Source organism: Leptodactylus fuscus, chromosome 1 (genome assembly GCF_031893055.1).
Source record: "Leptodactylus fuscus isolate aLepFus1 chromosome 1, aLepFus1.hap2, whole genome shotgun sequence".
Classification (NCBI taxonomy): domain Eukaryota; kingdom Metazoa; phylum Chordata; class Amphibia; order Anura; family Leptodactylidae; genus Leptodactylus; species Leptodactylus fuscus.
Window position 1 is genome coordinate 286,835,922 of NC_134265.1, and position 27,880 is coordinate 286,863,801.

General features: G+C 38.9%; 1 protein-coding gene across 1 annotated transcript in view; it reads left to right on the forward strand.

The window, feature by feature from the left end:
- The window catches only part of NPY2R (neuropeptide Y receptor Y2), a 40,864-nt gene extending 23,406 nt beyond the window's left edge, over positions 1–17,458 (forward strand). The window contains exons 2-3 of the mRNA XM_075257643.1: positions 10,627–10,724; positions 15,550–17,458. Coding sequence (XP_075113744.1) covers positions 10,696–10,724; positions 15,550–16,747 — 1,227 coding nt within the window. The 5' untranslated portion in view covers positions 10,627–10,695 and the 3' untranslated portion in view covers positions 16,748–17,458. The remainder of the gene's footprint in view (positions 1–10,626; positions 10,725–15,549) is intronic.
- Positions 17,459–27,880: the final 10,422 nt, after the last annotated feature.

Below are 27,880 nucleotides of genomic sequence, written 5' to 3' on the forward strand. Positions count from 1 at the left end.
ATCCAAGAGACGGGCATTATGGTAGTCAAGACCTATAAGTACCTGGGTGTGCTCCTCAATAATAAGCTGGACTGGGCTGATCACCTGGATGTGCTGCACAGAAAGGATCACATCAAGCTCTACCTACTCAGGAGCCTGATGACCTTTGGAGTCCAGGGGGCACTTCTTAGGACGTTTTTCAACTCTGTGGTAGCATCAGCCATCACCTTTGAAGTGGCCTGCTGGGGGAGTAGCATACCAGCCAGGGACAGAAATAGAATTGACAGACTGGTTAGAAGTGCCAGTTCTGTCCTGGGGAGCCCCCTGGACTCAGTAGAGGTGGTGGGTTACAGAAGGATACTGTCCATGGTGAGCTCCATGCTGGAGAATAACTCCCATTCCATGTATGAGACCGTAACAGCACTGGGCAGAACTATCAGTGACCGACTGCTTCACCCCAAGTGTGAGAAAGATAGGATGTCCTTCCTCCCAACCAGACAGGCTATATAATGAATATCAGGCTAAGTGAAGATCACTCCGCACAGAGAACTAAATAATCCTGAAGTCTTTCTTTTTTCTTTTTAGTTGCTATGACTCCTAGTATCTTTTCTATCTGCTATGAGCTTGTATGTGTTCTTTCTTGTAATATATTACTGTATTATCCATGCTGCTGTAGCACACTGAATTTCACTATGGTGGGACTATTAAAGGATTATCTTATCTTTTCTTAATTGGGGAAGAAAAAAACTGCAAAAACTTAATTAAAAACACAGAAAAAACATGTATTTTTGCATCATTTTTTAAAATCTACAACAGTTCTCCACAGGGTCTTTTTAGTCCTACTTCCTCTGGGGATTGAAGTAGCACCCCTCCGCCAGGTTGCTCTGCCTCCTCCCTCCTTTGATATGGGGCAGATTTTAGTAAAACCATCCCCCGTAGCACAGGTAACTAACGGTGAACATGGGTGTGAAGAGAGAGGGTGGGGGATTAGAACCCACCCATATCCCTAGCATCTCAAAATCCCCAGTTGAAGTATGTTTAAAAAGACTCCCTGGAAAATCCCTTTAAATTTAGTAATCTTTGATAGCTGAGATATTGTTCTTATGCTAAACATACTAGTCTGGAGTTTGGTAAATCATGTTCTGGTTTAGAACATCTGTTCTTAACTTACACTTGTTAAGCTTCTTCTTATTTGTTCACATTTCTCAAGTCTGTATAGCTCATAAAATATATACATGAAAATAGTCTATTTCATTATTCATAGCTATTTTCAGCCTACTTATAAAGTCACCCATCTTATTTTTTGGAGGCATTTATGCAAAAATGTTCTGTATTCAGTCTAACTTCAAGATTGTGCAGAAAAAAAGGCGTAGTAGTAAAATCTTCTCCTTCACTTTCTACAACTTAAAAACTGCAGTTGACCTTAAAGGGACTCTGTCTAACCTTTAGGACACGGCTACAGGACACTGTTTGAGAGTTAGAGTAAAACAACAAAGATTTTTTTTAAAGGTTAAAAGGCAGCCTGGAACTTTTTCACCATGTCACCATGAAGTTAGTGCCAATGCTAAGGCCACAGGTTGTGGATGAGCTGCTTTTTTATTGAAGATTTTGCTGCTTTATTTTGAGCCAAAGTCAAGACTTAAAAGTGAATGGGAAATATATAGGAAGTTCTTAAACTTCTCCCATCTGCTAAATCCACTCCTGGTTTGGGCTCAAAAAATACTGCAAAATCTACAACAAACAAAGCTGTTTTCGGCAATATATGGCCTCAGCTGACAACTATCTTTCCTGATCCCCTCGTACATATGCATACCTGGCTCAGCCTAGCATGCATATGTTCTGAGTAGGGCAGAGAAGCAAGCAACTTCCAGATACCACTAGCAGATGTTTATTCTAAGAACAAAAGGATTGGGCATGCTGAAATTCAATATGCCTGACCCTTCTCTCATCTGACATCTGCTGTTGAGAAAGAGTCTGATGTTGGAGGTATCGATACAAATTAAATGGTTGTCCTGTTTGGCCAAAATACATGTGATGTGCATGGTCAGCTTTAGTCAATCATAACCTATTCTGCTATCTATTGATCAATCCCTGAACATAATGCTACCTATAACATTATTAAAAATAAAACACCTATGTGCACTGCTGTACAGGCTCTGATTGGTGCCATATGTACAGAGATATTGCAAAAGATTAGGATCTCATATAAGGTGTTTCCAAACTTGGAGAGACAGAGCATAATAACTGGAGAGCTGACCTTTTACTGTGCCCCAAGTTGGGAATTACATATCGGGCACTGAAATAACATATCTGAAAACATTTACATTTTTATTTTGCATCATCCACTGTACATTTCTTTGTGGAAACCATTTCTTGGGTCAAAATGCTCACTATACCCTTTGATAAAATCTGTGAGGGGTGTAGTTTCCAAAACAGGGTCACATTTTGGGGGTTTCCATTGTATTGGTACTCTAGGGACTCTGCAATTGCCCTTGTGAACGTGTAAATTTTAGGACTGAATGAACGTATAGTTGAAAAAAAAACTATGAAATGTCTACATTTCACCTTCATATTGTTTTAATTCCCATAAAATTCTTAAAGGGGTATTCCCATCTACATAATTATTTTTAAATTTGTAGATAATTAAACGTTAAACATTTTTGCAAATATAAGTAAATAAAAATTCTGCAGAGTTTTAAAGATTTTCTCTAACTTTCTTAGTGGTCAGAAAATCAGCCATGATTACTTTATTGTGGCCAGGATATCTTCTCATACATGTAGTGTCCCTGCCTGATTACCCAGCTACAGTAAGAAAATCATAGCTGGGTTCCTGACAAGTCCCGGACCATAGAAAGTTTCTGCATTAGTGGTCGTGTCCATGGCAGCCGATCAAGATAAAATACTGTCACCACTAAGAAAGTTAGAGAAAATCTTTAAAACTCTGCAGAATTTTTAATTACTTATATTTGCAAAAAATGTTTAACTCTTAATTATCTACAAATATAGATAAGATTATGTACATGGGAATACTCCTTTAAGGTGTGTGTGTGTGTGTGTGTTTGTGTGTGTGTGCAGGAGGGGTGGGGGAGTGTTACATATAGGCCTTTAAATCCCCTTCAGAATTGAAATGGTCCCTCAGTGGACCACTGAGGCTATGATATCTTGGGGTGACTTCCTGATGCCACGGTGGCTTCAATGGAAGGGATCCGGGACGTCACAGCTGGTGAGAAGTTTCACTTCTAGAAGACAGAAGGAGCAGAAGGAGCAAACACCGGGGCACTGGGGATAGGTAAAGGTATATATACTTTTGTTACCTCCCCCGGCCTATTTTAAAAATACTTTTTTGCCTAGACAACCTCTGTAAGACAATTTTTGGACTTAAGGGGATAAAATAGTAGAATGTGAGAGAATATTTCTTTACATGGAGATATGATATTATCTGACTTTAGTGATGGCACCATGTCAAAATAGAACAATTACACTTTCATTGAACTTGCAATGGCAAAAAATATGGCTTTACCTGTGCAATAAAATTTGACAGTGATCTGCCCACAGAATGTCAGGACAATGCCTGCCTTTAATAATAAGCCCTCATTATTTCCTGATTATAAATTGTTTACTTTCATTGCTGATGCAACAACTCTCCATTCAGGTTCAATGAATAGCATAGATCGCTTGCAGTACTGAAGTCATGGCTCCCATTGTAGTCAGAACAATGTATCTGTATGGAGATTGTATGCCCTTCATTATCTGACTTCTCTAAATTTGCAAAAGAGCTACTAACTACATTCTTATGGAATTGTTCCATATACAAGTTATGTATTGACTTATTTATTTATAGATATGTCCTTCCAAACCTGTCCTGTTGAATGGACATGTTCAGTTATGCGTGCCACAAGATTAACAGCATTTCAAAACAACATGATTTCACAAAATTGTGTACAACATGCCTGTTATATATGTGTCTACATGTGACCATCTAGTGGTTGTGTTGTGAATTACAGCATGTCAAGAGTTTTGCTATTTTATATGCAATACTAGCCTTTGCCCGCGACTTCGTCTGCATGTTGTTGGCGTCAATAATCCGCCTATATTCAGTAAATTGCTGCTGTCAATGCTGTCTGCTTTGGCGTTTTCGGCAGCTCTCAAGCTGGCCTGCTGCTGAACTTGTTCCTCGTGCTGTGACTGTGATTGTTCCGGCATCTTCGCAGCTGGCTGGGACACCATATAATGAGCGTGTTGTTAGTGTTGATGATAAGCCTGCTCTGGCGTTTCGGAGGCTGTCAAGCTCGCCTGCCACTGAATGTATTCCTTGCACTGTGCCTGTGATTGTTCCAGCATCTCTGCAACTCCCTGGGACGCCATATAATGAGTGTGTTGTTGACGTCAATGAGCCCCCTGAGCTCTGCTTGAGGAGAACTGTTGACTTCTGGCTTCCTTCATAGCTCTCGTTGTTTTAGAATTTTGCGACAAATTAGATTTTCTTTTTCCCGGCTTGTTTAAAATTGGCAGATTATCAATTTGGTTTAAAGGGGTTTGTGAGTTTGGTTTAAAGGGTTTTGTGAGCACTGCCTTGAGCAGATCAGATAATATGCAAATGCTTGTACACAATGGACTTAGTGTTATCTGTGTGTTTACATAGAGAGATAACAACCCTGGCTTTATCAACAACCTGCAATTAGCTGATAGTCTTGGCAGCAAGAGCAGTTTAATATAGTATATGAACATAAATTCATAACAGTCGTGAAGCCATGTCATTTATCGGGATAAAAAGTAGCCTATGTATAGAGGCTACAAACTATGTGCCAAATTTCATTCAATTCCTTTCAGCCATTTTTACGTGATTGAGGAACCAACACACAAACCCACAAGCACAGAAACATCCAAACTTTCACATTTATATTAGTAGGATAAATACACATTGATTGTATTGAATTGGTTTCATAACAAATTGTAGTCCTTGGCCAAACCTGAGCTAAGATATTATTATTATTATTATTATTACTACTACTATTACTGTTTATTTGTATAGTACCATTAATTCCATGGTGCTTTACATTTGAGGATTTACATACGATACACACGAGACATACGAGACCGACTGACACCAGAGAGCCCTGCCCGCAAGGGCTTACAATCTATGAGGGAAGAGGTATAGAGACAGAAGGTGAGGATAATGTAAGCGGGAGATTATGAGGGCATGGATTAGCATCTTTGTAGTTTTAGGGGTGAGGAAGAAGCGGATTCGATGGATGTTCTTGAGCTAGAAATGGCAGGAGGTGTTGAGGGTTTGGATGTGATACTTGAAGGATAGGTCAGAGTCCAAGGTAAGTTAAGGGTGGACACTAGAGATATTTGTTTTGAGTAGCCCCTCAGTATTCGACTACTCGAATCGAATATCGAGCCCTATTATAGTCTATGGGGGGAAAAATGCTCGTTTCAGGGGTAGGCAACGTTCGATCAAATTATACTTACCAAGTCCACGAGTGAGGGTCGGGCTGGATCTTCCGAACAGTCTTCTCCATGCAGCGTCCCCGCGGCGTCTTCCAGCTCTTCATTCACTCTGCCAGGCATTGGGCCTGGGCAGAGCCGACTGCGCATGCCTGCACTACAAGCGGACATGCGCAGTCGGCTCTGCCCAGGCCCGATGCCTGGCAGAGTGAATTCAGAGCCGGAAGACGCCTCGGGGAAGCTGCACGGAGAAGACTTCTAAAGGTAGGAGAAGAACCAGCATTGATTGGCCGACTATATAGCATTCGGCCAATCAATGCTGGTTCTGCATCGAACTTTTACATTCGAACAGCGAGTGGTACTCGATCGAGTACGAGTATTTTGAATACCGTAGTATTCGATCGAATACCTACTCGATCGAGTACTACTCGCTCATCTCTAGTGGACACATCAGTACTTCCTATTATTTTTTATTATGCCATAACATTTCTCAGTGCTGTGCACAGGTCTCATAATTATTTCCACTATCTGTCACAAACTGGGACTAGTTTCATAGGAAAGTCATATTATCCTATCAGGATGCTAAAAGGTTGCTGATGGGGAAAGGGTTCATTAGTGTTTAAAATGGGTTGTAAAATTGGTTGGCAACTGGGCTCCCTCCATTCAGTATGTCACTCAATGATCAATGAATTATTAGGAGAAGATATGGATGGCCACAAGTAATACATGGTACCCATTAAAATGAATGGGGGGCTATATAACATATGGCAACAGTCATTATTAATATATACATTAAAGAGAACCTGACAGCTCACTTGTCTATTATAGTGAATTAAAAAACACTTGGGAATAATCTCTTAGGAATAAGTAATACTGAATTCTGATATTATTCTGTTATTCCTCCTTGAAGGAGTGCTACGGATTCCTTTACTAAAATGTCATGTTCCTCTGTAATCTGACATTGTGATCATTGACTGGACAGTCTGACTGCCAAGGGAAATGGTAATATCCAGCTGATTTCTTCATACAATTACAAGAGGATAATAGAGAAATGACACAACGAAGAGTTAAACAGACATGTCAGGACAGCCAACAGGCCTACTTTAAATATTTAAGTAACCCTTAAATACTGAACAAATGAGTACTATGTATGGCAAATTTAGTTGTACATGTAGTTGCATAGAATTAGGAGTAGCAGCATGTGACTAATGAATGTGACGTTGATGACCTTTATTAAGGATAGGCCATGAATATATAAAACCCTGAAAACTTCTTTAACTCCTTCCCACTCAGCATGTAGTGTGTGAAAGTGTATAGTTAACACCGCATTTAATTATGGTGACTCAAACCTCAGTGCAAACCAGCTTTCTAAATAGACATAGAACAGTTGTGAATCTTCCCGGTAGAGAGCAGGAACAACTTATATCTGCCCTAATGCTTTCACTGCTGTACAGATTCCATTGAAGTCAGAGGGAGCTGTGCTCCAGTAAGGCAAGGGGGTGCTATATAGTGGACAGAGCTTTCTGCTTCCAGTCCCATGTCGTCTATAGACCAGGCACCAGAAGAGGCTCTGTACAGATGATCAGTTCAGAGGCCCTGTGTCGGCTCCCTATCAATCATATAATTATGCCCTATTCTGAAGATAGGTCCTTAAAAAAAAATAAGGCTGGACAACCACTGAAAGAGTCCTTTCTCTATTAATTAATTAATTAATTAATTTAAAAAAAACCTAATTCTTCTCTGGTCCTAAATAACAAATCGTCAGGTCCCTCATGCTGTGTTATATGTATACAATTTCCTATCTCATTCTGACTGTCCGAGATCTTATCTCTCTCATCTCTGCCCTTAAAATGGTTTAACAGTTTGGGCTTTTTATACTGTTTATGAATCATCTATGATATAAAGTCCCTTGAGATTGGTTGTCCCCTGTTATGAGGACTACTTCTGAGGCATTATGGGTGAGCTTGCCTTGTCTCTGAGATCATGTGATATCTTTCTCCAAGTCTTTCTCATGGTGGCTGTTACGTTATTAGGTTTGTACAAATCAAACTGGAAAATGCTTGGATTCACTCAAATCCAAACATTTTCAGAACTTAATAATGAAACCAGTTTTCTCAGCTCTAGTCCAAGATGAATTAGATGAACTTCTGTATTAGGGTCCATGAAAATATAGCTATGCCCCTAGATACAGCAGATATTGTGTAATATTGGACTGCTGTGTTGATTGCATTGTAAATACAATATTCCACCCCCTCAAGACACAATCACATGGATCAAGGAGGCTGAAACATGAACTGTGAAATTTCTTTGCCATGGTTGACATACTGAAAATCTAGTGATCAGTTCCTTATCTTTATTATTAGTTCTCTTACTTTTATAGTGCCAGCATATTCTGCAATGCTTTACAGACATTGTCAGACATTGTCCCATATAGGGCTCACAATCTAAACTCCCTATCAGTATATCTTTGGAGTGTGGGAGAAAACCAGAGTAGGCAGAGGAAACTCACACAAACACGAGAAGAACATACTTTCTAAAACATAATGGCAAATTAGGGTTAACAAGTTATTGTTTTTTTACTTTGCAGATTTGCTTGTTTGTGTCCTGGTTAACAAAACTTGCACGTGACACATGTAGCAATACTCGTATGTACAAAGGGATAGACCTGCACTAGCTAATGGAGGATAACATTAGTAGCGTTATTTACTTTAACCTACTTACTGTGCATACAACCTTGATAAATGCCTACACCCACACAAATGGGTTTCTGAACATTAAACAGAATGTAGTTTCTTGTTATCTAATATTATATTTCTATGAAATTTTAGATCAAAGGAACATGAGCAAGCATGTAATGGTTTCCAATTAACACCACATTTATTTATGGTGACTCAAACTTCAGTGCAAACCTGCTTTCTAAATAGACATAGAACAGTCGTGAATCTTCCCGGTAGAAGGCGACAACAACTTAAGTTGAGCACATGTGATAGTACACGTCCAAATGCTATTAATATAAAGCAAATACAAAATTCCACACTGTAAACCTCATATCAATAGTTGAGCACGACAATGGCAATGTAAATGTGTGGGAATACATTTCTCAAGGCTACCATTATTGACGGAAAAAAATTGTAAGAAAAAATGTATTTACTCAATCCACGTTTAAGACCATTGTTATCTCTCAAATACATCAGCTGTCTAAAACTCCCGTTGTACATACCTGTATGTTCATAGACATACAAACAAATGTTATTTTTGGTCTCGTCAGGTTGTAAGATAAAAAGGATTCTTGGGTATGATCTAAAATAGCAGTGTCTACTAAAGAAATGTGGACTAAAATTCCTGAACAGTAATGTGAAAGTCCAATATCAAATAATAGGAAGCAGCTGGAATAAATAGTACGTAGCATTTGGCCCCCTGCAGATGACCTTGGGCGGGTTCAGTGTGCTATCTGGGTTTTTGCATGGTGTTTGTCAAAACACACTTGGCTGCAGGAAATAGAAATACCCACTTCAAAGCCATCTTAAGGTATGTTAGCACCATATTCGGTACTTATTCTGCCTCCAATTGTTTTTAATGGTAGGCAGAGTTTGGAGCAGGACACTGAAAAAATAAGAGTCCTTCTTGATATTAATGGCGGGTTCACATCTGGGCCCGTGCACGCTTTAAGCAATCCTGCTGGGTCTCTGTCTTCTGCCCTGAGAAACTGGACAGGGGATGGAAACCCGGCAGTCAGTTTTCAAACCCATTCAAGTGAATGGGTTTGAAAAGTGAGCGCTTGTGAGCGTTTTCTAACTGTCCGCGTCGAAACATTGGACATGCAGGACTTGGTGTCCGGTTAAAAAAAAAATGGTTTTGCCGTGGACAGGTACAAAACGCTTAAACCCATTCACTTGAATGGGTTTGAAAACTGACTGCTGGGTTTCTGTCCCCTGTCCAGGTTCTCAGGGCAGAAGACAGAAACCCAGCTAGATTGGCTAAAGAGCGCACGGGCGCAGATGTGAACCCACCCTAACATGGATTTACCTGCCTATCAGTTGCAAAATCCACAACTCAAGACAGTTAACTGGTCAGCCTGAAAATGAAGAGGATGTTGAGGTGAAAGTCTGCTTCAATTCCTCTTACATATCCAACATTTTAAGGGTTCTTAGTGTCCATAATTAGTTGTGATATGATTTAAGATCCTGGACTTAAATAGTATATGAATGGCAAGGCTGCAGCCAGGAACCTGATGTTCTGGGGCACTTGGTGATAACTGTACTTTTTCTGGTAAGAAGGTCACTGCATTACTGCCAATATACAGTACAGTCTGTAACTCTGATGTATGTTACTGCCATTCTTTGGAAATATTGAACATGAACCAAATATGAATCTATTGTAAGGTCAAAATTATTTTATTGTATGTATTCTAGTCAAGACGAACCTTCCTTATCTCTAGTGGTTGCAGTACTAATCCATGGTTTAACACACTGGACTACATCATTTTAAGTGAATATCCTCCTTTGAATAGTACAAAACTGTTGATGTACTAGATAACAGACTTCATAATTATGATCTTTATCTTTTTGATGGAATTTCCCCTTTAAGGCTAAGGCCCTACGTGGCGCATCCTGCAGGAAAAAACCGCAGCAGCAATGCATTACGTTTTATCCCGCAGCACTTTGCACAGAAAGTTTGCAGAGGTTTCCTCTGTGGACTTTCTGCTTTAATAACTATAGGGAAACCGCTGGTGTTTTCGTAGGCATAATTGACATGATGCGTTTTCCAAAACCGTGACGGTAATCGCCGTGTGTCGTGTGCATCACGAATTTTACCACAAAGTAGAGATGGGATTCGCTAGAATCCCATCCACTTTACTGTGACTGTAGAGCGCCGAGGTCAAATCCTCAGTTCTGAGTTTAGTTATATTTTCTTGTTATAGAACTTAAAATCCTATTTAAATTATAACTTTCTGGCTCCTAGAGACACAGCAGGGGGCAACGCAGGTGCTTTAAGTGTACAAACTTATTGTTGACTACAAGAAAAGTTGTTTATTATTATAGCAGATGTATTGGGTTGGATTTTAGGACATTTATTTTTCCCATTGTTCACTATGTACAAAGCCTCTTGTAGCTATAACCACTGTACTTACATTTTGTGACTTTTACAAAGAGTTTATATGTTTCCATTAGACAGAATCCTTTTGTGTTTTTCCAGAAAACTGCATCACCACGACAAGCAGACGGGTTCTGGTATGAGAGTGCACAGGAAAATATCACTGGGCACATGATGTCTGAAGCCACTAGGGACTCAGTGTAAGTTACATCAAAATGTTTCCTTCTTGTCATTTGTCTTTGCAAAGACGTTTCCTTCTCCTTTGTCTGTGTGAACTTTCCAAATTCATTTGGAAGTTAATTGCATTCTTTTAAAGTTTCCTCATATTTCATTTACTTTCTTATAATGTTTAATCAAGTTTATTGTGTTTTCATGGTAATAAAAAATAAAAGTACAACATAACTGGTCACTAAGGACCAAAACAAGAATATAACAAGACAAGAAAGCACGGAGAGTATTATAATGATATTTCATATTAACAAACAATCCAGAGAGTGCCCAGCCAGAATCCCCTGTTGTAGGAATGAAATGATGGAGTGAAAGAGTATATCTCCAGAGCTGTGCTAAGAAGATTTTTGTTAGGTGCTATGGGTGAGACATTAAAGCTATTGATCTAAAGAAGAGCACCCTCAGACACAAGAAGAATTGCAGCAGGGTACCAACACAATGGAAAAAACATCAAATATTCAACACATAATACAACTCTAAAATAAAAAAGAAAAATGAATATAAAGAAGATAAGAGGGAAAAGAGACAAACAAGGGTGGCGGGGGGGTAGGCACAAGAACAGGGAAGGAAACAGCAGCGAGCTGAGAGAGAAAGGAAAGGATTCTACTCAAACAGACCTCTAAGGCTAAGAGAACCTGTGAAGAAAACCATGGCTGTCAGACTTGCAGAAATTTATCATTAGTACCAGATACAAAATGTATTATGCCTCCTCAGACAGTTCCTCAAATTCACAAGACATGTTGAATCTCTTGAAGACTTGGCAGCAATCTATGACAATGACAATAATTTGTAATCTGCTTTTCTTACAGTGACTCAAAAGATGGGGAGCAATGTGGAGTAGGGGGTCAGTTGTTTTTATAAGAAGCCAATTTACCTATCAGTATATTTTTGACATGTGGAAGAAAATACAAACTCCATGCAGATATTGGCCTTGGAACCTCTGTTCTGCCCAACTAGTTATCATACATGAAAGTGGGCAAAAATACATGTAGGAAACAAAGTATAGAAATCTGTAGGACCTGAATTTATTGTTAGTTTTTTTTTTTTTTTTTTACAATTTCTTTTATGTGTCTTATGTGCGTCAGTTTAAACATTTTCTTTTCGAAAACTAAAATAATAATGAACACAAATATAACCCCCTCCCCCCCCTTCCCTGAAATGTTTAGGAGCAGTACATTTACATACCAGTACTACTACATATTAATGCTTTAGTGTAGTCATATATATATGTAATATATCATAAATATATAATAATAAATATAGATATAATAATGATAATATAATAATAATAATAATAATAGATATAATATATGTAAATAAATATATAATAAATGGAGCATATGCAGGATACAGAAAGTAACAATATTGTTCCTGAATAAAAGATAAAGTCTCTATACAATAGAATAAAGTCTCTATAAAATGAAAAAAGTCTCTATACACTAGCGGCAAACGTATGATGATGAAGGGAATCCATTTCTCAAAAGAACAGAGGAAGCCCCCTGCTATTCCCTTTCCATCCACAATTGTTTTTAGGCTTGGGAAGGGCATATCCCATTCTTTACACAACCTAATCAAATGCTGGTATTCATTCTCAATTAAAATCCCTCTAGTGAGAACTATAGTGGGAAGCCAATGAGCCGCTGTCAGCTTCATAGTTTGATGTAATATTTGAAGCAGTTAAATCTTTATATATTCATCCCCAGGATATCATCAACATAACTGAGAATACATGCCAAAGTAGAGGGAGGCAGCTGAATCTGAATTACTGCATGAATGTGTAATAGAAGGGCATGCCAATATATTCCCAAATGGAAAGAGGCACAGAACATGTGTAATAAATCATCCAGATCTGTCCCACATCTAACACATTTAGCATTGTTACTTACCACTACCAATGGGGTCTGAACACTTGGGGTGCTCAGAGGGGTTTATTGTAGGCATTAATACTGGAGTATTCTAGTTTATGCAAAGTTCAGAATTATCACCAATTCACTAAAAGAACCATAGTGTTTATTTAAGACGTCTGTGTGCTAATGGAGATAATGAAGGAAAATTGAATATTAGTGTACAACAATAGCAACAATCAACAGCAAACCTTTGTAAGATAAGATAAGATAAGAAGATAAGATAATCCTTTAATAGTCCCACTCTGGGGAAATTCAGTGTGTTTCAGCAGCATGGATAATACGGTAATATATTTCAAGAAAGAACACACACAAGCTCATAGCAGATAAAAAAAAATATACTAGGAGTCATAGCAACTAAGAAGAAAAGAAAGACTTCAGGATCATTTAGTTCTCTGTGCAGAGGGATCTCCACTTAGCCTGATGTTGATTATACAGCCTGACCGTGGTTAATGTGCTATTCTCACAACAGACTCAAAGCAAAATCCTGTGGTTAACTAAACAGTCTTTAATTTACTAAGCTACGGTGTCATAAGTAAAGCAAGCGATCCTAAAAGAAGAGCTCAATTACTCAACTAAGGGTTCCAGAGCCAGAAGAACAGGTGACATGTCAAGGGACACTCCTGCCATGACTGAAAGTTCTAATTCTATCTCTAGGATATGAGTAAAACAACTGTATCCAGGACAGAAAAAGTCACTCCACAAGTTCATTTACTCCACAGCTATTCATCAGATCTGCTTTTTAAATTTAGCATTCCAGCCATTCACCACTTCCAAAAGTTTTGAAATATCAATAAATTATATGTACACTATAATTATATGTACACTATAATGATATAAATGGAAAGTACAACCTGTCCTGTACAAAACAATCCCTTATTCAGCTATTTTAAAATATAAACATATATTTGGTCAGTGATACATGTTTTGGCATTTTAGCAGTTTACCGAAACATATGCAAGATATAGTTATAGAGTCAATATTGGTGTAAAGTATAGACTATCTACTACTAGCTTTATACTGTAGCTGTCTCTTTTTCATCAGACCAAAAGCAATTGGACAATTATCACAAAAGCTATTTAATGGGCTGCTTGTGATATTCTCTCATTAACCTATCATCCATTAAGCAGGTAAAATGTCTGGAGTTGATTCCATGTTTGGCATTTGTATTTGGAAGCTGTTGCTGTGGCCCCAGAACATGCGATCAAAGGAGCTCTCAATAGAAGTGAAACAAACTATCAATAAGCTGTCCAGTAAAAAGAAGCAGTCCATCAGAGAGATAGCAGAAATGTTAGGAGTGGCCATATCAACGATTTGATACTTTTGAGCTCAGGAACTCAAAAAGGCCTGGACATCCACAGAAGACAACACTGGTGGATGATCGCAGAATCTTTTCCATGGTGAAGAAAAACCCCTTGTACAGTATTTAAGTCTACCATAAAGCACAGGCCTCATGAGAGCAAATGCAGAGGGTTCACCACATTGTGCAAACCATTAATCAGCCTTAAAAATAGGAAGGCAAGATTAGACTTTGCCAAAATACATGTAAAGAAGCCAGCCCAGTCCTGGAAGAGCATTCCTTGGACAGCTGAAACTAAGATCAACCTGTAGCAGAATTATAGGAAGAGAAAAGTATGGAGAAGACTTGGAACAGCTCATGATCCAAAGCCTACCATTTCCTCTGTACAACATGGTCGATGCTCCCAATGGCACTTGCTCACTACTGTTTATTGATGATATGACAGAAGACTGAAGCAACCTAATAAATTCTGAAGTGTACAGGGATATACTTTATGCTCAGATTCAACCGGATGCAGTAAGGTTGATTGGACGGCGCTTCACACTACAGATGACAATGACCCAATAAATTCTGTGAAAGCAACCCAGGAGTTTTTATTCTGCAATGGTTGAGTCAATCATCAGACCTCAGCCTGGTCGACCATGCCTTTCACTTGCTTAAGACAAAATAAGAAACAACTGAAGACAGCCTGTAGTAAAGGCCTAGCAAAGCGTCAAAAAGGAGGAAACCCAGCGTTTGGTGATATCCATGGTTTACAGACTTCAGGCAGTCATTGCCTGCAAATGATTCTCCACAAAGTATTAAAAATGAACATTTTATTTATGATAATATTAATTTGCCCAATTACTTTTAAGCCCCTGCAATGAGGAGGTTTTTTTTTTTTTTTTTTTTAGAAAAATAGTGACTGTAACCTAAAAGTTACTTTTGTTCATCCACTTGCATTTAAACCTGAAAGTATAGACTTCAATTGCATCTCAGTTATCTCATTTCAAATGCAATATGCTAGCGTACAGAGTCCAAATCGCTGTCCAAAAATTTTATGGTCTTAACTGAGTGCATATGTGTCAACATAAAAGTGACATTTTCCATAAAACTGTTATAATTGCGAAAAGTAAAAAGACATAAAAAAGTATACTTGTTCAGTATTGGTATAATTGTACCAACCCATAGCATACATGTATATTTCATATTAAATTTCTGCATTATTCAGTGTTCACTGGGTTTGATTTATAGTTTGACATAGGATGCCAATAAAATCCTTTCGACATTCTGTATCTTTAGTGTAACCTGCTGTATTTGCCTCTGTTCCCAATGGTCATAAGTCCTCTGTGGTCAAACGTGTAATGTGCAAATATTTGGAGAACACATATGAAATGATATGACTTTGTTAGAAGTGAGCAGCTTGTTTCCTGCTAAGCGAGGTTTCTTTTATTACACTGACGTGTAAGGTTAATTATACCCTATGTTACAGTCTTCACTATAAGGTATAATTAGGAATTTCATTACCTATCTGTCAATAATTTGATCTGATTTTCAACCTTGACCTCTATACTGTAACCAAATACTAACTAAGGTCTATGCTTTATTTTAAAGGGTTTTTCATTTATGCAGAAAAGAAAACTGCACTATGAAGATGGGAATGATTACTTCTGGGAAAGAAGAAAATAGTACAATGGATATTAAAATGGACATGGATACATTACTGTATGTGCCTGGCCAGACCACACCTTCCAATGACATGAATGTTAAGCCTGAGCTCATTGATATTACAAAGCTTATAGGTGTCCAGGTCATTCTTATATTGGCATACAGTTCTATTATCCTACTGGGAGTCATAGGAAACACCCTTGTAATCTATGTTGTAATAAAGTTTAAGACTATGCGCACTGTCACCAACTATTTCATTGTCAATTTGGCAGTCTCTGACCTAATGGTGAACACTCTGTGTCTCCCATTTACATTGGTTTACACTCTTTTGGACGAATGGAAGTTTGGAACAGTATTGTGTCATTTGCTGACCTATGCTCAAGGCTTGGCAGTTCAAGTATCAACAGTTACTCTTATGGTAATTGCCCTTGACCGACATCGATGCATTGTATACCATCTAGAAAGCAAAATCTCAACAAATATTTGCTTTATGATCATTGGTATTACTTGGGCTTGCAGTGCCGCCCTTGCCAGTCCGTTGGCAATTTTCAAAGAGTACTCCCTTATTGTTATTTCAGCCGATTTTCAGTTTCAGGTCTGTTTAGAAAAGTGGCCTTCGGGAGATTTTAGCACAGCATACAGTATATCAATGCTGTTGATTCAGTACATCTTACCCCTGGCCATAATATCATATGCTTATATAAGAATATGGACCAAACTAAAGAACCATGTCAGCCCAGGAGGTGGTAATGACCACTATCACCAAAGACGCCGAAAGACAACCAAGATGTTAGTAGCTGTAGTAGTGGTATTTGCAGTGTGTTGGCTGCCTTTCCATGCCTTTCAACTTGCAAGTGACATAGATAGCAAAGTATTGGACTTCAACGAATATAAACTCATTTATACAGTATTTCATGTGATTGCAATGTGTTCTACGTTTGCCAACCCAATCCTTTATGGGTGGATGAACAACAATTACAGAACAGCGTTCCTCACTGCTTTTAAATGTGAGCAAAGGATGGATTCTATACACCCTGAAGTTTCTGTAGCCTTTCAAGCCAAGAAGAAACAGTTACAAGTCAAGGAGATTAATGGACCAGTCAACAACTGTCAAAACACTTGCACACAACCTACCAACGTGTAACGCTAGAATGAGCTAATGGCACATGAAAAGTTTGCTTCAGAAAGACAAGCATAAAAGTCAGTGATATCAATGATTTTACAAAGAGACAACTGATACAAAATTACAATGGTATGAAGTGTTATGAAGGTCATTCTGTTTCCTTTGGACAAGAAAAGCCATTCAGCTAAATAATTTTAGTTGTAAAGTTGGAGGTTCTGATCCACATTTGTCCATAATGTGCCTGAAAATTACTGATTTCCCAAACAAATTTTCTCATTATCTTTCTTCTTGTAAAATAGGTTTGTACTCATCAGCCATTGAATAAAATTAGGTAATATGTACTTGCACTTAATGCTGACTACTAAAAAGAGGTCACATTGAAACAGACTTGTCTTTTGTTTTTTTTATGATATAAATGGGTCATCTGCAAGCTGTGTTCAATCCAAGAACTTTGTTTAATGAACCTGGAACAGATGCTAAAAGAGTGCTAAAAAGACAATGCATGGTACACTTGATATTGAGCCATGCAGGTTCATTAAACTATCAAGCATTATATGGGTGTATTTATATGGTACATATTACATGCCATATAATTGTTGGCATTATATTGTAGTAGATTGCCTAATTAATTAGGAAATCTGCCATAGTAGTAAAACTGTGGAAAAAAATCACATTCCTTCATAATGTGACAGTGGTGCAGTTCTTGGCCACAGCATTTCACCATGTGTCAATACACCCGGCCCGGTTCACATCAGCGTTCGGGTTTCCATTCGGGAAGTCCGCATGGGGACCCCCCAAAAGGAATACTGAACGCATTGACAAGCGGTGAGCTTATGAAAGCACATGGACCTCATAGACTGTAATGGGGTCCGTGTGTTTTCTGCACGGTATCCACATGGAACATGCAGAGAGAAAAGTACTTCATGAATTATTTTCCTCTCCGCATGACTACCTTTAGATGTCCGCAGAAAACACACAGACCCCATTAAAGTCTATGGGGTCTGTGTGCTTTCATTGCTCACCGCCTGTCAATGCGTTCAGTAGTTCCCCATGCAGACTCCCCTAATGGAATACCGAACGCAGATGTGAACCAAACCTTAGTTTCAGTTTTTGAGTAAACCAACCTGTTTCTTTACTATTTCTGTCTACCAATGATTAATTACTATATATACATGTACATGTTGTATATTACAACACTATGTCTACTTCTACTATGTGTACAATACAGAATTATTTCCGTCTGTTTATGAATGTTCTTTTTCATAACAGTGCATGTTGTGCAATAGTGATCTATAAAACAATTATTTATCTTGTATTTTTATAACATGAGATTAGTTATTTTATGGTATTGCTGTTGTAACCAGTACAGAATCCTCTACTAAATTATGTATGCTGATCAAACTGCTTGCATGACTTGCCAAAGTTAGTAAACTGCGGTGCCAAATCTTCTTCAGTATAGCTAGAGCTTAATGTATGCTGTTTTATGCGATTACCATAGTGAATATACTGAACTGCAGACATTGATGTTTTGTACATGAGCAGTCCGAGTATTATGTTTGAATTATTCATCTGTACTAGATTTTTATTCCCAGTTCAGGTAAAATACACTCTAGAATCCCACAGTGAAATGCCCTTCAATAGTCTTTCAATGGCAAAGTTAAACAGTTTAACGTACTAGAAGTACCCAAAAACTACATATAGAAATATGTGAGCCGTATATATTATAAGTAAATTGCTCAAGATAATAAAATAAGAGAAATCTATGAATAATTCTATTATCTTTCATTTGCCTATAAATGTATTTTTTAAAGTTTTTCCTAGCTACTTCCTAATTTCCTTCTACTAAGCATAGGCAACTGAAGATTATAATTATAGAGTTAATACCTTATACAATATTTGCATCTGTCTTTTAATTTTCTTAATTGCATTATAATATATAGAATAATTGCTAACTTTTCAACAAACTTTACATAAATCCTAAGAAAAATGTATTTTTTTCCATTTTCGGGCTGTTTTCTTCCTCCCCTTGCTGATCTTTTTCCGAAATTTCTGCTGAATTCTGTCTTGCTAGAGGAAGATGAACAGAAGCTCAAAGAGAGATCATATTACAGAATTAGGGTTCTTTCACATCACGTTTTTCACATCAGTTTAACTGATCAGTTAAACGGATCCATTATTTTAATCAAAAAACTGATGTAAACTGATGTCAATTCAGGCATCAAAAAGACTGATCCGTTAACGGATGTGCATCTATTTGCATCAGTTTTTTGCTTAAAAAAAATGGTCCGTTTTTTATGTTTACCTTTTGAAACACTAATTAAAGTTTGTTGATAGAAAGAGGAGCCGTCCCCAAGCACTACAGGTCACAGCACAAATAAAAAAAAAAGTGCTGTGACCTGTACTTGGGGGGACAGCTCCTCTGCCACTCCCCACATGTGCTTCACGTAGTACCATTAGGGGTAGCACATGTGGGGAAGGAGCAGCCACATGTGCTGCCCCTAATGACTGCTACCCCTTCCCCCACACCTGGCCCAGCACTAGATATTCTGCAATTGTGATCCCCTTAGAGTAATGTCTGCAACACACACACTTGTGCTTCACAACACCATCAGAGGTAGTACATGTGGAGGGAGGCAGCCATTAGGGATTTATTGTCTCCCCAACATGTGCTCCCCCCTAAAGCCTGCTACCCCCTGCCATATGTAATCCCCATTACAGAAAGGGCTGCTGCTGCCCCTTCCCCATTTTTCACCACTTTTTAGGCTCCTTAATGCAATAATTAATGCTTAATACAGCAACATGTCCATGCTTCTCTTCTCTTCACTGGCACTTCACTGCTAGCTTGTCCCGGCTCCTGGATGGGGTGGGGGAGGGGAGGGACGTGTGAAGTGAAGAAATCATCTTCTTCCCAGGAGACCCTGCGGTTTCTGCCTGCAGATAAGAGGCGGGGTTATGGTAATGAGGGAGGAGCTCCTATTCAGTGAATGAAGTGAGAGGCTCTAAGGGACTGTAGTAAACGGATGCACAGTGCTGGCAACCGCTCACGTAGGAAACTAAGGGGAAGGGACACTGAACTGTCACGGATCCGTTATGTTTAAAGGACAGAAAAGCGGAGTAGTACACGCTTTTCTGTCCATTACAAATAACGGAGAGGGACATTTTCAAGCCACAACAGAGTTTGTTTTTTTTTCATTGGAGTCAATGGGTCCGCTGACCGACACGTTTTTATACGGTAAACAACTGTAAAAACGTGTCAGGGCTCGTTCACATCAGCGTTGTGAACTCCGTTATGCAGGTTTCCGTTTCCTGCCTAAAACAGAGGCAGGAGACGGAAACCTGCAGGAGTCTTTCTCACCCATTCATTTGAATGGGTGAGAGAGATGTTCGACCGTGAGCGGCGGTGAGCGTTTTATGCTCTCCGCCGCGAAACCGGGTTTTATAATCCAGACACAGAGTCGGACATGCAGTACTCTGTGTCCGAATAAAAAAATCATAAAACGCTCACCGCCGCTCACGGCCGGACCCGGTCTGTGCTTTCCGACTTCTGGCATGCAGAAGACGGAAAGCACAGAACGGAAAGAAGAAAGCAGGTGTGAACCTAGCATCAGTCAGGTGGAGCTACAAAACGTGATGTGAAAGCACCCTTACAAAGATTAGTAAGGCAAACCCATGGAGAGAGGAAAGACACAGACAAAGACAGAACCTTCTGGAAATCAATAGGAAGTTTCTGACTCATTCCAAGTGTTTTGTTTTTATCAATACCTGTCAGTGTGAGATGTTCCTATACTTTCAGTGTAAAATGTATAAAGACATTATATAATTCCGCTCCTCTCACCAGCTCTGAGTCAACAAAAAAACTAGAGATAGAAAATACAAAGGGAATAACAGAGGATAACGTAAAACATACACTAAGTCATATAAAGGCCAGACACGTGTTATTCCTCATGTACACAAACTGTATGGTGATTTATGCAAAATTTGTTGAAAGGTTAGGTATGTATTAAACTAATAGTCATCTACTTTTTGTTTAACTCTTTTTGTATGCGATAGGAAAAACAACTATGAAACATTTTTCATTTTGTCAAGTTGTTTTTTTAGAATATGTTAGAATATGCTGACATCTATGGACCATAAAGACATATTTGCTGCTGTTTTGTGGGTTTCAAATAGCATAATGGTATCCCCATTCTAATGTTGGTTTATAGCTGCATTAAAGTCTGTATTATTATCTAAAAATGTAGATTCCCCATTGGTTTTAATTAATTTTGACTACTCAAGGATGTATTAACAAGTGTATTGTATTACAGTTGTGTTACACTGACCTTTGCAAGGTCTCATATTGACCTATATAATGTAAATTTTTTTCACTAAAGTAAGATATGATTTTCACTTGCACACAGTTTTGTCTATAGTTCCCATTGAGTAAAATACTGTAGTAAGAAGAAGAGGTACCGTATATATTCTCGAGTATAAGCCGAGTTTTCACAGTTTTTGTGCTGAAAAAGCCCCCCTCGGTTTATACTTGAGTCAAGCAAAAAAAAAAAAATAATTTAATTTAGGGTGGGGGGGTCTATGACCAGCCACAATAGTAATGTATAGAATCTCCCATAAAATAGTGAAAAAAAGAAGCTTTATTAATATAATAAAAAAAATAAAAGTTCTAAATCACTCCTTTCCCTAGAATACATATAAAAGTAAAAAATGACTGTGAAACACATACACATTAGGTATCCTTGTGTCTGAAAGTGCCCGGTCTACTGAATATAGGGGATCTGCAGTGCTCCTGTTCTATCAGGAAGGGGTTAATAGGAGCACTACAGATACCCTGTATTCAGCCAGACTGAATTCCAAGTGGGGGAAAAAAAAAACAGGCCTCAAGCTCAGGGAAGGGGAAGACAGACTACCAAAACACCCCCTCCCCTTTCCCAACACCTACTGCACCCAAAAACTCTGACCATTTTAATTTTTGAAATTTTCCAGTAGCTGCTGCATTCCCCCCCCCCCTTCGGCATATACTTTAGTCAATAGGTTTTCCCAGTTTTTTGTGGTAAAATTAGGGGCCTCGGCTTATATGCGGGTCGGCTTATACTGGAGTATATACGGTAATACCATTGTTGAAACAATATTTCAATCTAAACAAGGACATGCACATCTTCTTTTCTTGAAATAATAGTGCCAGTGAAAGTATATAACAGTGCACTGTCGGTGTGTCCTGGAAGTTAAGATATTGTTGAGCTGTAAAGATTGCCCCTTCTGACAGTAAAATACTGTGTTAGAGTACAAGGAGCGTTCGTTACAGCCCAACGATGATGATGAGCTGTGGGGAGCACCCTTCTGACACTGGGAGATGTCGGTTATTAAGATAAGATAATTTTTTAATAGTCCCACCATGGGGAAATTCAGTGTGTTACAGCAGCATAGATAATACCATAATAATACAAGAAAAACAACATACAAAAGCTCAGATAGAAAGATAAAAAGATAAAGGAGAGAAGATAGTAGGAGGCATATCAAAAACAGTAGGATCTTTTAGTTCTCTGTGCGGAGTGCTCTACACTTAGCCTGATGTTGATTATACAGCCTGACTGCAGTTGGGAGGAAGGATCTCTAATAGCACTCCTTCTCACACTTAGGCTGTCACAGTCTTATGCATGGGATGGGAGTTGTTGTCCAGAATGGAACTCAACAAGGACAATATCCTTCTGTGACCATCCACCTGTACTGGGTCCATAGGGCTCACCAGGACAGAACTGGCCCTTCTAATCAGCCTGTCGAGTCTATTTCTATCCTTGGCTGTTATACTACTCCCCCAGCAGACCACTCTGAAGAATATGGCTGTTGCCACTACAGAGTTGAAAAAGGCCCTAAGAAGTGGCCCCTGGACTTCAAAGGCCCTCAGCCTCCTGAGGAGCTAGAGCCTACTGTGGCCCATTCAGTGCACTGCATCCAGGTAATCCTCTCAGTCTAGCTTATTATTGAGGAGCACACCCAGGTACTTATAGGTCTTGAATATCTTACTGTCTGTCCCTTGGATGTCCACTGGTTTTGGGGAGCACTGTTGGCTTTCTAGCAGTATATAAAACCGCACTTTCAAGAGAATATGAAAAGTCCTCTTTAAAATTGCTGAATGGAGGCCGGATATGTTGAAAGTTCAAATTTTTTTTTGACAACTGCTAATTAGTGCAGAATAATAATTATACTTTTTATGAGTATGTGACAGGGTAGAATATAAAGTTTCTAAGTGCAAAGGGAATGTTTCTATATTTGTACATGGCACTGCACAGTACATTCCAGTAGACACAAACATGGTTACAGAAAAAAATACTAGTATGCCCCCATTTTGTTATTTTTTTAATAACATATGCAATTGAATATGTCTGAGTTAAACAACAAAATGACCAAACCTTATTGGTATTGATCCAAAACTACTGTTACAAATACCTGAAATGCTAAGCTAATAAAATGTATTTTGTGCATTATGTTTAATGAAGGTGTTTGTGTTTTATTTGTATGGCATTTTTATATGAAATCTATGACTTTTTTTAGATTATTAAGTTACAGATGCTTCAAAGCCAACATATGGCTGTCTGGTAAACAGGTTAATAACAGGGATTCTATTTTGCGCAAGATTGTTTTTCATTTTGCAGCTGCTGACCTTCATGTTAAATGACTTTTGATGATGTTTATTACCATGCAAATAATCTAACAGTCTCAAAAGTTCATGCTAATTTGGTAAAATGGTATAAAAAGCAAAATGAGGAATTCCTTGCTATATACAGTTACGATAAAATAAGAGTGCTCACCTACAATGATGTAGATAATTCATCAGCACCCCTACTACATTAAACAGAGCCTGAAGAAGGTTTATTGTAGACATCTAGTATATCTATTATTGTGATAAAACAAATTCAAACATAACGGCTAAAGATCAGGATACAAGCACAACAAGGCGTTCTTTACTGGTTCTTCAAGCACGATCAAAGGTTTGTTTGGGGGAGTCTACCACCTCTCCTAAGCATATTCATCTGCCTCCATGATGTTACAGAGATCATGTTACGGTGATCAATAACATACCATTTGTAGATTTGGAGAGAAAAAAAATACGTATGCAAATGGGGCAGTTGGTGTAATACACTGTCTACCAATAAGTACCACACCTGTGGTAGAATAGAAAAACAACATGTATTCATATTCAATAGTTGGTTGAACCCAGCAGATGCTTCCTTATGGATGGTATTGATCAACACAATACTCCCGGATGCCTGGTGAAACTCCTGGTGTATGTGAGCCATCGGTTGGGTGTGGCTTTTCTGGTCAGCACTCGTCGGTCTCTATCCCCCAGTTTTGGGGGTCTGCCAACTCGGGGCACATTCCGATAGGCCACTGTCAATTCTGCGTAATTCAGTTTGATTGCTATGTCCCTTAAGGATTGACCATTTCTGTGGTACCCGACAATTACCCCTTTCTCAAAATCGGACAACTCTGCACTTTGTGGCATCTTGCATGCAACTAATGCCAATGGTGTTTCCTACACGATATTTACTGGTGGAAGGCGGGACACTGCAGATATCTTCATTTGCATGGGTGTCCAAATACTTATTGGTAGCCATTGTAGAAGTGCTGCTCATGCTGCTCAAGTAAGATAGGTGATGTCATAGCAGTGGGAGGATCAAATCTGACTGCATGGGATGAGGAAGGCAGGAGATGGTAGGGGCCTAAGTGGCAAAAGAAGTTCTCCAGGGATCTGAAGGCCTATGCACCAACTTCCTCATTTTCATAAGACTTCAATGTTGTTTTCTGCAAAGCTACAAAGATAATAAGGTATGCTGTTTATCACTGTAATGTTCTCTGTAAGGAAGTAGTAGTAGTTCCATATGATTGGGGGACTCCATTTAAAAGAGGTTGTCTGAGAGGTGAATAATGTAACATTGACAACAGGATACACCTCTGCCTGTTTAGATGTTATTGACATATTTAGTCTGTACCTGCATGACTGCTGTCAGAAGGCAAATATGGCAAATCAGTCCTAATCCCAATGTATTTGTAGTCTGATTTACAGATCCATAAAACTAACTACTTTTTATTACCCAACAGTTTCCCTATAGTTATAATAGAAGCAGAAATTCTGCAGTGGAAAGTTCTACGGACTTTCTGTGAAAAGCGTCGCAGGAACAACTGCAATGCACTGCCGCTAGGTTTTCCCCCCAAGATTTTTTACTGTGGCACACTACGTGGGGCCTAAGTGGCACTACTATTACTTTTGGAGGCGTACCAAACCTGACAGACTCCCTTTGAACTCTCAGACAACCACATAAAGCACCTAATATACTGTATGTAGAAGGGAAGAGAAAAGAAGTAGGATGGGGGAAAAAGACCAAATTGAGGTATGAGGGAATCTTTATAGGGTAACATAAGTGGACGACAAAAGTGTTCCAGGTGGAGTGGACATAGAATCAAAGAAGAGAAAGCATATAGAGAAAGCAATATGAGGTAAGGTCAAAAGATCATATACAAGCAATGCTTACTGTGGACAATGGTGTGGGTAACAAGGAGCAGCCAGAGTGAGGCGTGGAGCAGTATGGTGAGGTCTATATAGGCTGTAAATGGCGCAGCGTCAGAGGTGATGTAGGAGGTATAAGCCATGTGGAAATTACTATGCAAAAAGACTACTATCATGATGTGATGGACGTCATACATGTGTAGAAGATGGCTAGACGGACTGTGGGCATAAAAGGAGAGAGCAAAGGCCCCTAGGCAATTGCCTAGGGGCTATAGGGGTTAATGCTCATTGTATAGGGGCTAGACCTAGGTCCATTGCTTAGGGGTTTCTTTACTTACCTGTAGCAATGTCAGTGCAGTTCTCCTTCATCCACTTCAATACACGGCCTGGATCGCTTCTCCGGGTCTTCTGTGCAGCCCTGTGAAGAGACGACTGCCTGATCTCCGGAGAACTCACGAGAACACGCAGCTGGAAGCAGCTCCGACACTGTCCAATGCTAATTGGACAGTGTCAGACTGACGTAGCTCTTGTCTTTATAGTCAGAAACGCCCTTCTGACACTGAACGGCTTCATTAACATACAGGGCGCCAGAATTAACGGGGCTCACAGCTCCAAAACGAAGGGGGCTAGGGAGATAATTCAAAGTGCACCAGAGTCTGTGCAGCTGCATCTATAACATGGGGCAGAAAGCTGCACAGGCTGCACAGTGGTGAAAGGTCCTCTTTAAGTTAAAGCTTTTTTTTTTTTTGTGCAGCAAATACTAAAATCTCTTTTATTTGTGTGAATATATTATATGTGTGTGACAATCCACATCTACAAGTGTCACTCAAGAGACATAAATCCTAAGCCTAAATGAAATATGACATTCTTGATTGATAAGCCAAAATAAATCTATATCTTGTGCCAGTTTTCTATTTGGAAAATGGATCTAACATGGAACTTTTTTTTGTTTAGTAAATGTACCAGCTGTAAATGTTCTGCTTCAAAGAGCTTATGACCTCATTTATATTGTCTTTAAACCTACCAGATGGGGGGTCCTATGTCTGCTCACAACAGTATTCAGGTCAGTGTCCTACTTCAGTATTTGTAAGCCAAAATTAAGAGAGGAGACATGCAGTGATAAAAGCGGAAAGCTTTACACCGTGTTCATGTTTTGACCCAGTACGGCAAAATACTGACTGAAGTACTGCCATACGAAAGTAGCCTTAAGCTACATTCACACAACATTGGACACGTGATTATTTTTTTTTCTAATGGCTGTCATGTGTACATTAAAAGCACAATCCATCTCTTTTATGGACCGTGAAAAAATAGATCAAGATTCATTTTGGGCTCCTGACTTGTTTTAGGTCAAACAAGTTTGGTACAAACCACATATTAAATTGGCATAGTGTATAACACTGTCAGGGCTCCTAAGAACGTATCTATCCAATTTCTAGCTCTCTAAAGCTAACACACCCGAAGGTATGCCCAAGTGAATGTGACATGTATGCCTATGGAAAAATGTATGGTAAGCGGAGGAGACAAACTCAGAGTTTAACCATACACTACACTGATACTCACTGTTACACATTTTAACATTTAGGTCGGGGCAAACCCACTACGGCTTTGCAAATTGTAGCGTGTCCGCACTGCATTTTTTTTCCGCAAAGTGGGCATGGGATTTGCATGAATCCCATCCCCTTTGCTTGCACTGTAAAATGCCATGATTTTTCCCGCAGCATTTCCGCCGTGGGCAAATTGTAGCGTTTACGTCCCGTGGGGCCCCGGCCTACAAAAGATTGTTCACCAGCAGGAGCTCCAGGACTGACTGTCAGTAAAAAGTATGTTTAAACATTTTGTATACATTAGCACATATATTCCTCCTCATGCCTGTCTATTTCTATCACTAAACTGCCTATAATTACTTATATCTGACTAAATTCTCCTCCTATTCTTAATGTTTGCTTGCAGTTGTAAGCTTTTCAGAACTGACTACTCTGTATGATGCATTGAGATACAACACAGACTCTACACTATCTCCGTCATTACTGCAAATGCCTGCGATCATTGGTAAAGCACTTTATATATTGACATCAGCACTATAAAGTATCCAACTACCACTGTGTATTGGTTGAGAGGCTGTCAGCTGATGTTTGGTGGTACTAAAACATCACATAGTGACTCATACACACATTTTTGGGCATTTTTGTTCATCCAAGACTAATCAGCATTTGTTCGGTTGTCCCTTTTTTGTCCATTTACCCGATCCATCAAAATACTGAAATATATCAGGGATCCATGAAAACAAGCTCCCTTCAGGTGCAAAATGGCTGTGAAAAATGTACATTGCTTGGGACCAAGTTAGTGTAAATCTAGGCAACATATTACAACCAAAAAATTGAGGTTTTTATACAATGTTCACATGTATTCTTGTCTATAATTCATCATAATTTAATTTGACATCTAGAGTATAACACTCATCTGCAGGCTCAGGCTTTCTAAGTCTCACTAACTCCATCTTAGAAAAAATATAAACTACAGCTGAGCTCTTCCACAGATGTCAGACAGTCAAGTTCCTGGGAGCATGAGAAGATACAAGATTTCACTTATTAATTCCCATAAGGAATTCAACTGGTTTAAAACCTTGATATCAGCCAACGCACATAACGAAC